Source organism: Stegostoma tigrinum, chromosome 12 (genome assembly GCF_030684315.1).
Source record: "Stegostoma tigrinum isolate sSteTig4 chromosome 12, sSteTig4.hap1, whole genome shotgun sequence".
Lineage (NCBI taxonomy): Eukaryota > Metazoa > Chordata > Chondrichthyes > Orectolobiformes > Stegostomatidae > Stegostoma > Stegostoma tigrinum.
In genome coordinates, this window is record NC_081365.1 from 39,144,874 (window position 1) to 39,159,510 (window position 14,637).

General features: G+C 40.9%; 1 protein-coding gene across 1 annotated transcript in view; it reads right to left on the reverse strand.

Moving 5' to 3' along the window:
* Positions 1-11,714: 11,714 nt before the first annotated feature.
* The window catches only part of ttf2 (transcription termination factor, RNA polymerase II), a 60,034-nt gene continuing 57,111 nt past the window's right edge, over positions 11,715-14,637 (reverse strand). Inside the window, exon 23 of the mRNA XM_048540549.2 lies at positions 11,715-12,259. Within this exon, the coding sequence (XP_048396506.1) occupies positions 12,115-12,259 (145 nt within the window). The 3' untranslated portion in view covers positions 11,715-12,114. The remainder of the gene's footprint in view (positions 12,260-14,637) is intronic.

Here is a 14,637-nt window from a genome sequence, read left to right on the forward strand (position 1 = left end):
AACTGTTCACCAGTAAAACCTCCAGCTTCTTCCAGTTCTCACCAAAACACGCCGACCTGAGCCGTGACCTGTTTCTGTTCCCACAGAGACTGCCTGAGTATTTCCAGCAACCGTGATATTTTGTTTCTGATTCAGTCTGGACAGACTAGACAGGGAGAGGCTATCCCATGTCCGAAACCAAGCGGTACAGGCTGACACTGAATATCTCAAGAAGCAGAATCCACATGAGGGTTCGGTTTTAGCTCGCACTGCCGCAGAGTGTGGCGGACACAGATTCAATCGGGAATTTTAAAACAGGTTGGGACAACAACCTGAAGAGGAGCATTCCAAAGAGAAACATTTTTCAGAGTTGCCGAAAGAGCCGAGTTGCTCCGGCTCAGTATGGACACGATGGGCCAAATCGCCTCGGTCTGTGCAGAGGCCTTTCTCTGACTCGATTAAGGGAGAACGAAATAGCTCAATGTGCGAGAGAAGGAAACAGAAATAGTGCCCAGAAACACACTAATATAAACCAGACTGGGGGTTCTTTGGGATCGAATGGTTCGCCCGGGACGATCTTTAATCTGACGGTAACCCCTCACCACCTCCTTTTCTATTTAGAACCTTTCAGTCCAGATCCTTTTCAAAACTTAGTTTGAAGAAAAACGTCCAAAAGACAAACTTCTGTAATCCGAAACCCAACAAGTCAAAGACCGAATAAAACGAAACTGATTTTGGGACAAAGGTTCATTTTTTTATCATTTCCCGGAATATACTGAAGTAAAAAAAACACAAAACCGAGTTTGTGTCGGAACCAGTGAGCCTTACGTCTGTTGTAGGAAAAGTTTTGGAAAGGATTATAAGAGATAGGATTCATAATCATCGAGCAAGCAACAATTTGATTAGAGATAGTCAGCATGGATTTGTCAAGGGCAGGTCGTGTCTCACAAACCTCATTGAGTTTTTTGAGAAGGTGACCAAGCATGTGGATGAAGGTAGGGCAGTTGACGTGGTGTACATGGACCTCAGTAAAGCCTTTGGTAAGGTTCCACATGGTAGGCTATTAGTGAAAATCCAGAGGCATGGGATTGAGGGAGATTTAGCAGTTTGGATCAGAAACTGGCTTTGTGTAAGAAGGCAACGAGTGGTGGTTGATGGAAAATATTCAGCCTGGAGTCCGGTCACTGGTGGTGTGCCTCAACGATCTGTTCTGTGACCACTGCTGTTTGTCATTTTTATAAATGACCTGGATGCAGGCATAGGTGGATGGGTTAGTAAGTTTGCAGATGACACTAAAGTTGGTGGAGTGGTGGACAATGTGGAAGAATGTTGGAGGTTGCAGGGAGACTTGGATAAACTGCAGAATTGGGCCAAACGGTGACAAATGGAGTTTAATACAGATAAATGTGAGGTGATTCACTTTGCGAGAAATAATAGGAAGGCAGAATACTGGGTCAATGGAAAGATTCTTGTTAGTGTGGATGTGCAGAGGGATCGTGGTGTCCATGTACTTAGATCCCTGAAAGTTGCCACCCAGGTTGATAGTGCTGTTAAGAAGGCTTACGGTGTGTTAGGTTTTATTGGTAGCGGGATTGAGTTCCAGAGCTGTGATGTCATGATGCAATTGTACAAAACACTAGTGTAGCCTCATTTGGAATATTGCGTGCAGTTCTGGTCGCCCCATTACAGGAAGGATGTGGAAGCATTGGAAAAGGTGCAGAGGAGAGTTACCAGGATGTTGCCTGGTCTGGAGTGCAGGCCCTATGAAGAAAGGCTGAGGGACTTGAGTCTGTTCTCATTGGAGAGAAGGAGGCTCAGAGGGGATTTAATAGAGATGTACAAGATGATCGGAGGATTAGATAGGGTGGACAGTGAGAACCTTTTTCCGAGCATGATGACTTCAGCTTGTACAAGGGGGCATAGCTACAAATTGAGGGGTGATAGATTTAAGACAGATGTCAGAGGCAGGTTCTTTACTCAGAGAGTGGTAAGGGCGTGGAATGCCCTGCCTGCCAATGTAATTAACTCAGCCACATTAGGGGCATTTAAATAGTCCTTGGATAAGCCTACGGATAATGATGGGATAGTGTAGTGGAGGGGCTGAGGTTAATTCACAGGTCAGCGCAACATGGAGGGTCTGAAGGGCCTGTTCTGTGCTGTATTGTTCTATGTTCTATCAAACTGGGGAATTTCAAGACTTGCATATTTTAAAAGTAAGAGGGGAAAGATTAAAAAAAAGACGGAGTTTTTTTTAGACAGAGTGATTTGTGGGAGGAATGGTCTTCCAGAGGAAGTGGTGGATGTACATACAGATATAATGTTTATAAGACATTTAGATAAATACATGAATAAGAAATGTTTGGAGGGATATGGACCAAGCCCAGGCAGGTGGGACTGATTTAGTTTGGGATTATAGTCGGCATGAATAGGCTGGGCCGAAGGGTCTGTTTCCGCGCTGTATGATTGCCTGACTGGAAAATCAATATAAACGGATAGATCGGATGGCACAATATTAAGTGGTCAGGCAACGTAGAGAAATTCAATTGATCGATATTCCTTGATGAATGTATACAAGTGTCTACTGCAATGCGACCCAAGGAAGGATTCTTGTCAGGAAATCAGGACGAGTAGCCAGCAGAATATTCTATAGCCGGTGGATTACCTCAGTTTTTATTATAAATTCAGACTTACTTAAAACAAAACTGAATTGTTTAAATGAGAAAATTTACTTCCAAAAATGTATTCTTCAAACTTGTTTAAGTGGCATTTGCTGACCTAAGTGTTTGCTGGAACTATAAAATATGACTTTTAATTGCTACATTACACACAGTTTGTGAACAACACCCCATTCTACCGTTGGAATTCCGTTTGACAAACCATGTATTCTTTTGATGCATTCCTTACGGTGTATCACTGCTAAGTACAACGCGAAACAGAATGTTTTAAATTGGCCGTTTGGGAATAAACAGTATTTGGTCGAGAGAAAAAAGAACAGAAGTTGTTGGAAAAGCTCAGCAGGTCTGGCATCATCAGTGAAGAAAAATCGGGGTTAAGATTTGGGTCCGGTGACCCTTCTTCAGTATTTGGTCGACATTTCGTATTGTTTTTCTCCAATCAACTTTACAGTATGGCTGGAAGGGAACTGGGTGCAAATCGGAAAGTTGGTGACTGGAAGGTTTAAAATGACGATTTTGTTCATAAAATCACACTTCATCTATAATTGTATCAGAGATAATGGGTTTTTTTTTAACTCGTCCTCACACTCAACAACTTCTCTTTTGACTCCTCCCACTTCCTACAGACTAAGGGGGTGGCCATGGGCACCCGCATGGGCCCCAGCTATGCCTGCCTCTTTGTAGGTTACGTGGAACAGTCCATCTTCCGCACCTACACAGGCCCCAAACCCCACCTCTTCCTCCGGTACATTGATGACTGTATCGGCGCCGCCTCTTGCTCCCCAGAGGAGCTCGAACAGTTCATCCACTTCACCAACACCTTCCACCCCAACCTTCAGTTCACCTGGGCCATCTCCAGCACATCCCTCACCTTACTGGACCTCTCAGTCTCCATCTCAGGCAACCAGCTTGTAACTGATGTCCATTTCAAGCCCACCGACTCCCACAGCGACCTAGAATACACCTCCTCCCACCCACCCTCCTGCAAAAATTCCATCCCCTATTCCCAATTCCTCCTCCTCCGCCGCATCTGCTCCCACGATAAGACATTCCACTCCCGCACATCCCAGATGTCCAAGTTCTTTAAGGACCGCAACTTCCCCCCCACGGTGATTGAGAACGCCCTTGACCGCGTCTCCCGCATTTCCCGCGACACATCCCTCACACCCCGCCCCCGCCACAACCGCCCCAAGAGGATCCCCCTCGTTCTCACACACCACCCTACCAACCTCCGGATACAACGCATTATCCTCCGACACTTCCGCCATTTACAATCCGACCCCACCACCCAAGACATTTTTCCATCCCCACCCCTGTCTGCTTTCCGGAGAGACCACTCTCTCCGTGACTCCCTTGTTCGCTCCACACTGCCCTCCAACCCCACCACACCCGGCACCTTCCCCTGCAACCGCAGGAAATGCTACACTTGTCCCCACACCTCCTCCCTCACCCCCATCCCAGGCCCCAAGATGACATTCCACATTAAGCAGAGGTTCACCTGCACATCTGCCAATGTGGTATACTGCATCCACTGTACCCGGTGCGGCTTTCTCTACATTGGGGAAACCAAGCGGAGGCTTGGGGACCGCTTTGCAGAACACCTCCGCTCAGTTCGCAACAAACAACTGCACCTCCCAGTCGCAAACCATTTCCACTCCCCCTCCCATTCTCTTGATGACATGTCCATCATGGGCCTCCTGCACTGCCACAATGATGCCACCCGAAGGTTGCAGGAACAGCAACTCATATTCCGCCTGGGAACCCTGCAGCCATATGGTATCAATGTGGACTTCACCAGTTTCAAAATCTCCCCTTCCCCCACTGCATCCCTAAACCAGCCCAGTTCATCCCCTCCCCCCACTGCACCACACAACCAGCCCAGCTCTTCCCCCCCACCCACTGCATCCCAAAACCAGTCCAACCTGTCTCTGCCTCCCTAACCGGTTCTTCCTCTCACCCATCCCTTCCTCCCACCCCAAGCCGCACCCCCAGCTACCTACTAACCTCATCCCACCTCCTTGACCTGTCCGTCTTCCCTGGACTGACCTATCCCCTCCCTACCTCCCCACCCACACCTTCTCCACCTATCTTCTTTACTCTCCATCTTCGGTCCGCCTCCCCCTCTCTCCCTATTTATTCCAGTTCCCTCCCCCCATCCCCCTCTCTGATGAAGGGTCTAGGCCCGAAACGTCAGCTTTTGTGCTCCTGAGATGCTGCTTGGCCTGCTGTGTTCATCCAGCCTCACATTTTATTATCTTCATCTATAATTAGCAGTTTCTGGAACGTTCAGTGTAGGTAGAAAAAGGCCCAGATTTTCCGGAAGCTAGATAGTCATTGTTACAGTGGCCGGGAGGCGTGCATGGGGACCCTGCGGACGAACAAATTGCCCGAGGCACTAAAGATTCTGTGGACATATCCTCTCTTAAAGTCTCCACATTTGAAAGTTTCTAATGAAATTCAGTAAGTAATTACTCAGGAGAAGGCAAGTACCTTGTACTAAATTGCCCCCGCCCCCCCCCCCCAACAGTGACGAACCCCTTACCCCACCTCCCCCAGGGGACTTACAGACCCGGATCCTGACTTGAAACCCAGATCGGATCTGACCTGTTCCCCACCTCCCCCCCCCCTCCCCACACCCCACCTTACTGACCAAGTACACTACCCTCTACTCAGCTGGCACCTTAATTTGTATCCTATGCCAGGGTCGCGGGGGGAGGTAATGGCCTAGTGGTATTATCGCTGGGCTGTTAATCCAGAGAGCCAGAAAACCATCTGGGGACCGTGACAGGTGGTGGAATTTGAATTCAATAAATATCCAGAATTAAGAATCCACTGTCAATTGTTGGGGGGAAACCCATCTGGTTCACTAATGCCCTTTAGGGAAGGAAACTGCCATCCTTACCTGGTCTGGCCTACATGTGACTCCAGTCCCACAGCAATGTGGTTGTCTCTTAATTACCCCCTGGGCAATAAATGCTGCCTAGCCAGCAACACCTTCATCCTGTGAACAAATAAAAAAAAGTCCACCTCATATGATCCCGATTTTGTGGCACCTCTTGTGTGGCAACTACAATGTTTTCTGAGAATCTAAAGAAGTGAAGCCAAGGCAAACAAACACATTAATGAAATTAAATGCATCTTGGAGTCTAGTAAGTGGGGAGAGAGGAAAGGTTGGACTCGAGGAAAGTATTTATTTCCTTTTACGCTTTCTGCCCTGTCAGAATTAGCTCTTGCTCTGCTGCAGGGGATGGATTAGCTTTTTGCTGAGTATCTGGTAAGTGATTAACATCTATTCTATTCTTAATTTTAACAGTATAAATTCGTAGTAACATTAATAAAATATATCAAAAGGAATATGTGTATAACATGATTAAACAAGTTTAAAACAATTAAGGATTGGAGACCAGGTGAAATGTCAAGGCTGAAGTGTGTGGGAGCCTCTGGATGCTGTTGTGGCCCAGGACAAACACATCAGCAAGCGTTTCAAGTTTTAGATGCTTTGGCTCAGAGTTTATGAGCTGGAGGCTGAAGGAATGTTACTAAGGTTCTTGGTATCAAGAATAGTCAAACCATTTCGGATAAAGTCTTCGAATATGGTCAGGGACAGGAATATGTGAGCGTAAGGTTGGCGGGGGACGGGGCGTCACTGATAAGGGAAGTCAGAATGAAGTGTGGGCACTGTAATTGTCCAATCTGTCTGAAGCGTTCTTAGTTTGGGTGAATGCGCGGTCTGTATGTTCAAATTCAAAACTAGAGAGGAATATTTTGAAATTACGGTCAGCTGTTTCCAACAGATTAAGAGATTTCTTTTTAATCAGAAGATTGTGTAACTTTGAAATTCCTGACCTTAGAATGCGGATCAGAATTACCTTATTGAATGGTGGAGTAGGCATCGGGGACCAAACTGTATATTTCTGCTACCATTTCATATGTGTTTATGAAATTCATGGCCTGGTTAATTGTCTTACTGTGAGAAACAAAAGAAAAGTGATTTCAATCCATCAGCACTTATTTTCCTTGAAATCTTATTGCTTCCAACACGAACTGTTCATGCTGTTCAACAATGCACAGAATTTCTAGCAAGTTCAAATGGACACTTACGTAAGGTCTAATTAATCCGAAATGATGGTTTTTAATCTCTTCTCATGTCGTAATGGACATTTACCTCTCACTTCGTATCAAGTACTGCCGGTAGTCGTTGAAAAACAACCAACCTAGTGTTTAATTCTTATTTTAAGTTAATTAAATTGTGTTGAATTAGTTCTAAAATGTATATCAAAATTACTCTGCAGCACATCATATCTCAAAAGTGAGAAAACCTATAACTGAAAGGAATTTATTTTACAAATATAATGAACATACGAAAGCGTGTGGTGCTTATATGACAGTATAGTGGCGTGTGCAATTCCGAGGTTGTGAGTTCAAGGTTCACCTGGAGCATTTCAAGGGCGGCACAGTGGCTCAGTGGTTACCGCTGCTTCCTCCCTGCTCCAGGTACCCGGGTTCGATTCCACCCTCGGTTGTCGGTGAGGAGTTTTCACATTCTCCAGTTGCACGGTCAACCGTGGTTTCCACCCACAGTCTAAAGATGTGCAGACTAGGTGGATTAGCCGTGCTAAATTGCTGGTAGTGGGTGGGTTGTCGGGGGATGTTCGGAGTGGATTCTATGTTAAAATATAATGCAAATAGCATACCTGATACTATGTATAAATCTATCACTACATTGATAGCTAGTAAGGACAAAAGTGTAGAATTAAAGGTGATGACTGGATACAGGTCAGTGACCTCCAACAATTATTTCTAGGATAAGCAACTTTGTCAGTTTGACATGAGAAATTTCCAGAAAAATCGAAGTGTGAAGTTTCAGATCCAAATATCCATGTGCAAAAAGTAGTGCTCAGAGGAGTCTGTTACATGCATGAGTATTTTTTAATGAGATGCACTGTACAACACAAGTCTGCACTGAGTAGAAATATGCCCAAATGGAGAGCTAATCAATAGCTGGGACTGTAGAGAGATTAGTGGCAGACTGAATAAAAAAACTGAGCAGATAGGTAGTTGGACATTTAACCAAACATAAAAGAAATTGACTAGTGTAGCAGCACATTGATAACAATCTTTGAGGCCGAGGTTTGGAATTAATGGGGTTTTTATGCACTACTAATAGATCTTTGTTTACCTTAGATTGCTGAGTTATAAAGCAGTGAATATAATGCAACATTAAGATTTGCTAAAAGTTTCTGAAATTACTTTAAATTTAAAGATAAACAACCATAGCTTAAAGAGGTTTATGGTTTTTATTTGAGCTTTGAGCAGTTCTATGAAGTTGTTTGACAAAGGTGCTTGAATGGCAATCTGCTGTGGAGAAGGGAAGGACATAATGAAACTAGATTACCTTGGAGTAAAGAATTCATAATAGTACTAGACAAGAAGTTGTGATAAAATCCTGAAAAAATGATTTAAAGTATGAATAAAATAACTCCAGGAAGAAATTATCAGCATTTCCAATCTAGAAGTTAAAATAACAATCAAATTGACTGAGGTGTTAGAGAAAGGGATTCTGGTACAAGTACTATATGCATGATGTTTTTGAGTACTATACAAGATAAATCATTGGGTGCAGTAACGGGTATGAAACAAAATTGATGTTTTTCTTCTCAAATTGTAAAGGAGTGTGTTGGGATTAATGGGGTTAGTTTTGCTGTGTATTTAAAAATGTGTTACAAGTATATAGTTTGGTTTAATCTATACATCTTGATTTTGTTTATGGATAAACTCGTTTTTTGTTTTAAAGCAAAATCTCTAGCAATGTGTGCTTATGTTTCAGCGAGAGATAACTTCGTTACATCTAAATGAAAACAAAGTAGAATTTGATCAAACAAGTCAGGTTTCAATCTGGTTTCTGATTTGTCCAGGAGTAATATTAGTTGGGATCACAATTTTTCCAAGCAATTTTAGCATGCAACTCAGTCAGTGTAAACAGGTAAATTTACAACTGTGTTAACCTAGACCTATCAAACTAAATGTACAAGTAACAGATTTACTTTAAGCACTACTTTGTGTGCATGGCAGTTTCAAACTTAAAATTCACACTCCAATTATAAACATTTCCTTTTGTGAACCGTAGAATTTTGGCTAATATGGAATTACCAAATTTATGGTATTATTCTATAAATTATTTTAGATAGTGATTCAAATACTACCTACATTTTCAATGCCTAATTTTTAGGACCAGTAGTTTAAACTTAGCTCACTGTTTTACTATGACTGAAAGTTTACAAATGCTGGAAAGGTATCCTGTTTTAGTCAGTAAGTCTTAATAGAAAATAAAACTATTAATACAGAGGAAGGGCAGGATGTAATTTTATGATCACATGGGGAAATAAATTAACTGAAGGATACAGGCACAAAGTTCTGAATTCGCTATGGTTGACCTTAAATTACTCGGGTTAATTAATTCAGTCATAGTAGTTGTCTCTGTTTAAAAACAAAAGGATCAGAAATATGTCTTAATGTGAGATGTTTTTTCCAACTTAACCTATTTTTCTAATCAACCTGTTCAGAGATGTTATTACACACCTCTGGAACAGGTGGAATTTAAAACTGGGCCTCCTGGTCCAGGACAACGACACTGCCACTGCACCTCAATATTGCCCCTTATGAGTTAATATATTGTCAATCTGTTATCACAGCAAAGCGTTCTCACCCTTTCAACTCCATTGCCAGGTAATCAGTTTATCCCAGTATACTACGCCGTTATCCTTGTCGGAATGAGTTTGTTACTGATGGCAATGATTTATGTTCAGATTTTCTATTAAATGGTAAGTTATTAAAGTTTATCTTTGTTTAAAGATTTAAAAAATGCATAATTTTGTTTTATTCCTCAAAAGCTCTTGAGGCATTGAAAGTTTCTAGTCCCACTGACAAATAATCAGGAGATCTGCATAAATTATGATACAAATTGACTTTTCTTACTAAATAAAAACCAAAAGAACTGCAGATGCTACAAATCAGAGACAAAAGTAAAAATTGCGGAAAAGCTCAGCAGGTCTGACAGCATTTGTGGAGAGAAAGCAGAGTTAACATTTCGGGTTGAGTGACCCTTCCTTAGAACAGAGGAAAGGTCATTTGACCCAAAATGTTAATTCTGATTTCTCTCCACAGATGCTGCCAGATCTGCAGAGCAATTCCAGCAATTTCTATTTTTGTCTCTGACTTTTCTTACTAGTTTTGAGCAAATTATGTATGACAATTTCATACTTCATAAACTCAAATCAGTCTCAGGTTTCACTTTGTAATCTAGTAAATACTGGCGCCACTGCAACAAGTTTATGTATAATGTCTATGCACTGCTAACTGGTAAAATAATTTTCACCTGCAAGCACAGATAAAAGACAAACTTTCAGGAAATGTAGGTATTGGAAAATTAATAAAAACAGATGAACTCAATTGCTCACACAATATTAGCAATTAAAACACACTACCTTTCTGGAGAATTTTTTAAAAAATCTGTATTTCAGTTGATTTGACCTCAAAATTCTTTTTTTAAAATCTAGGCTTGCACAAACTCACCAGCTTTCTCTCGTGTTGGTGAATATTCATTTTGCCAAATAATTGAAAAGTTTCAGTAGCTCATGTTTAAGTCTTGGATAACATTAGGAAACTCAAAGATTGATAGCATTTTGGGGTGTTTGTTAAATTTGGAAGGGATCTCCACACAGAACACTTTGAAAAGCACTAATTTAAACAATACAAAAGATTTATAAGTTAGAATCTTTCTGGATTTTACATGAATAATAAATTGCAAGATTTTATGTTGAGTAATTGTTTGTTTCAGTCCTTTAGTCCAAGCAAAGAATCACATACCATTTACCATTAGAATATAAATCAAGTTCTCCTCCGCAGATGAGGTACACACAGTAGGGTTTGCATCAAATAAAAATGATTTGGACTGGTGTTACATTTTGGTGATTGTTCATGCTTGTGCCAAACTAGTATCTTAAAATTAACTAGTCAACTATCCAACAAGACTGAATATTTAATATACCCCTGCATTTATACCTATCTCAGCTCATCTACTGCTGAAACCCTCAACTGTATCTGTGCTACCTCTAGACTTGATTCCTTCTGGGTTGCCTCCCATCTTTTATCCTCCTTGAACTTGCAGCCATTCTAGACTCTGCCGTCCATGTCTTAGTGTGCAGTAATATCCTTGCTGACTCTGACTCCAGCATCTGTGGTTCTTGCTATCTCTTGCTGATTTATCTTGCTGCTCAGTCAAGTAGCATCTTGATTGTCAAGTTTTCAACCCGGTTTTCAAATCCATCCAAGGCCCTTCCCTTCTCCATCCTGGTAATCTCCTCCACCCTACAACTCAGATCTGCACTCCATTACTCCCGGTCTGTACTGCATGACCATTCGTTATTATTGCACTCTTGGTGACCATGTCTTCAATTGCCTATGCCATAAAAACTGAAATTGCCTCTTTATACTTCACCTCACTTTCCTCCACTAAAAATCAATGCAAAATGTACGTCTGATCTAGATTTCAGTGATTTGATGCAGTATCTGCTTACATGACTTGGTGGCACACTTTGTTTCACAATACTTGTGTGAAGTGCCTTGGGACATTTCATTACATTAAAAAAAGCACTATATTTCTATAAGTGATAATGGGAACTGCAGATGCTGGAGAATCCAAGATAATAAAATGTGAGGCTGGATGAACACAGCAGGCCCAGCAGCATCTCAGGAGCACAAAAGCTGACGTTTCGGGCCTAAACCCTTCATCTGAGGGCTCTCTGATGAAGGGTCGAGGCCTGAAACGTCAGCTTTAGTGCTCCTGAGATGCTGCTGGGCCTGCTGTGTTCATCCAGCCTCATATTTTATTATCACTATATTTCTATAGTTTGTTAAATCCACAATAGGTTAAAGAATTGTTCTGCAGCTGAAAAAATATTGTAAGGATGAAATGGATCAATTATTGAAATAAAATACGAATCACAAAATCTTGACCAAAGTATTTTGCAAAAGGAGTCAAATTTATTTTAGTGATGAATTTTCCATCTCACATTCAGTCTTTACAGAACGATACATATCAAGTTAAGCACCCATTCTGACCAAATGAAATCATAAAAAAAAATTGTTTGCCTTGTAACTCTTTCTCATCATTGATAAAAATAAAGTAGCCTTTGATTTTGAAACAGAAATCATGTAACAAATACTTGGCTTCAGGGATCGGGAAGCATTTTTGCAAAAGAGAAACTCCCAAATATAAACTTATTCAGCAAAAGACTTTATAACTTGCACCATAATTACACAAGCATATTCATATTAAGCTTGACAAAAATAACATTTCCAAAATACAGAAATGCTAGGTTCTCAAATGTATAACACATTGAGCTTTGACTGTATTTTGTTGGAATATAATTCTGTAGCAGGGCTGTTTTTCCTTTGAAGCTCAGACGCCAAAGAGAATGCGAAGATCAGCCAGCGTTAGTTTAGTAAAGGATCCTCCAGTTCCCGATAGAACCTTTTTTGCTAGATCCTTTTTCTTCTCCTGAAGTTCAAAGATTTTCTCCTCAATAGTACCCTCACAGATAAACCTAGAGAAACACAACTTTCTTTAGTAAAACTTCTTTTTTTGAAATAAAAATTCTTTTCCATATCTTTCAGTTAACTCAGCCACATTAGGGGCATTTAAACAGTCCTTGGATAAGCATATGGATGATGATGGGATAGTGTAGGGGGATGGGCTTAGATTAGTTCACAGGTCGGCGCAACATCGCGGGCCAAAGGGCCTGTTCCGTGCTGTATTGTTCTGTGTTCTGTGTTCTATACGTATGTCTAATTTCTAATGTCATGTCCAAACTTCAGAACATTAGGTTATTTACAACAATTTTACACAAATTGATAAAAACAAGTTTTAACTTTAGTTTCAGGAGGATCATGTCAAATTACAACTAATATAAATGGACAATGATTCAAGAATATTCTGACCCATGCAGAATTCTGTATTTCCACTGATAGTAGATTTTTACCTTATTGTGGAAGACATTGTTCTTTTCCACAAAACCTGAAGTAGGATTTCCCGTACATGAACGCAAATTAACTTTTCAAATTAAGAAAATGAGAATGCAGGTACATAAGTGACACATGATGTTGGCACAAATTGATCAAAATGATGTAACTGATATTCCAATTCTCACAGGAAATGATTTGTGAAGTAACAATAGTATGTTATTCAGCTGATGAGCTCATAATGCGCTGTATTATAGCTGAACTATGTCCTACTCTATTCGTTTGCCTTGGCTCTGTATTCCAAATTTCCTGAGCTGAGAATAATCTATTGATCTCAGATTTAAAATTAAATAACTGTGATAGAACCCACTGCTTCAGAGAGAGAATTCCGCAATTCTACCAGCCATTAGGTGATGTGTTGTCTCCTGAAAGGCCTGGTTTTGATGTTATGGTCATCTTCCCATGTCTTAGACTCTCCAACCAGCAGAGCAGGTCTTTCTCCTCACTCTATCCATTCTTTTCAAAGTTCTAAATTTCTCAAACTCAAATCATGTAAAAATGCATTTGCCAAGAACAGAAACCAAGCATATGCAAACATTAACCATAATTTAACATCCTGAGCTCTGGTAAATTTGCATTCCACTCTTTCTAAGGCCTTTATCAACATGTGCTATCCTGAACCGTACACTTTATTCTTAACATGGTCTAACCAAGGCTTAGACTGATGTAGCAAAATCTACTCCCCATTGTATTCTAGGCCCCTAGATAATGTGATCCCCACGCAAGTATGTATTCAGTTTTGAAACTGACCAGGAGGAACTGCAAGCTGACTGTCGAATTATCACCCCTCTTTCCACAGGATTATTCAAGCTTTTGGAAACTTCTAAAGTTTGGAACGGATGTGGCTAAGCAATACCTTCTGTGGAATTCCACTCCTATCGTTAAGGTTTACTCCAGAACACAGGGACAATAAAGTCTAAGACTCTGACTCCAGGTCTGCATGCATAACACCTGATGCTATCGAGACTGGTTACCTGTAATGCAGTGCTAAAAACCCCTACGTTCTATTGTAGGTCATTTTTTTTGTCCATGCAATTTAAATTACTTTGTTATTGTGAAAGATCAAAATTATCTGCTAGGTTGTGTCAGTGGACATTCGTCAGTAATTAAACTACTCCAATTTTTAAAGTTTTATTACTAAGCCTGCCTGCCTTGAGGCAGTCTGCAAACTAGAAATCAACTAGATCATTATTGTAGAGAAATGCTGACAGACCTGGCCTCTTCAAGAAATGAGGTTTTTGGTGGTTTTGTTTTGAAAAGACTCAGAACCTATTCTAAACAAAATTCGGCTTACCTGCAACGAAATTGGAACCCTGGCTTCAGGAACTATTAGGGCTGATTACATGACCTGCTGAACAGTCCCTTACTTTGAATGACAAATTCACCTGGATTCTGATCTTGGCCAATTCAACTGCTGACTGGGAAAGATACCTAATTCACTGGACCTAAAAGTTTAGCAGAAGTCTGCCCCTTTTACTTCGTTGAACTTTTTTGACACGCTTACTGTGTGTTTAGAGATGATGAGGGACTTTCTGGGCAAGTGTGTGCGTGAGTGAAAATAATATTCCTTGTTTATATTCCATAAGGACTGCTGAAGACTTTTAAATTGATCACTTTAATGAAAGTTTGGAAACAGACACCATCCTTATTGAAATATTAAAACTACACTGCCTAGAGGAAGGCAGGAGAATTGGGTTTATCAGCCCATCCTTTTCTCCTATCTAGCAAAATAAAAGGTCAAAAGTCCTTTGACCTTTTTTGACCGAGTTTTATTTCAGCATAACATTTTAGCAAAGTACATAGATTCATCAAATTTCTTTGAACTGTCTAGCTTTTCAGTGCCCTTTCCTTTCTTTAAAAAAAACCTTAATAATCCCTATCCATTAGGTTCAAAATACATTGG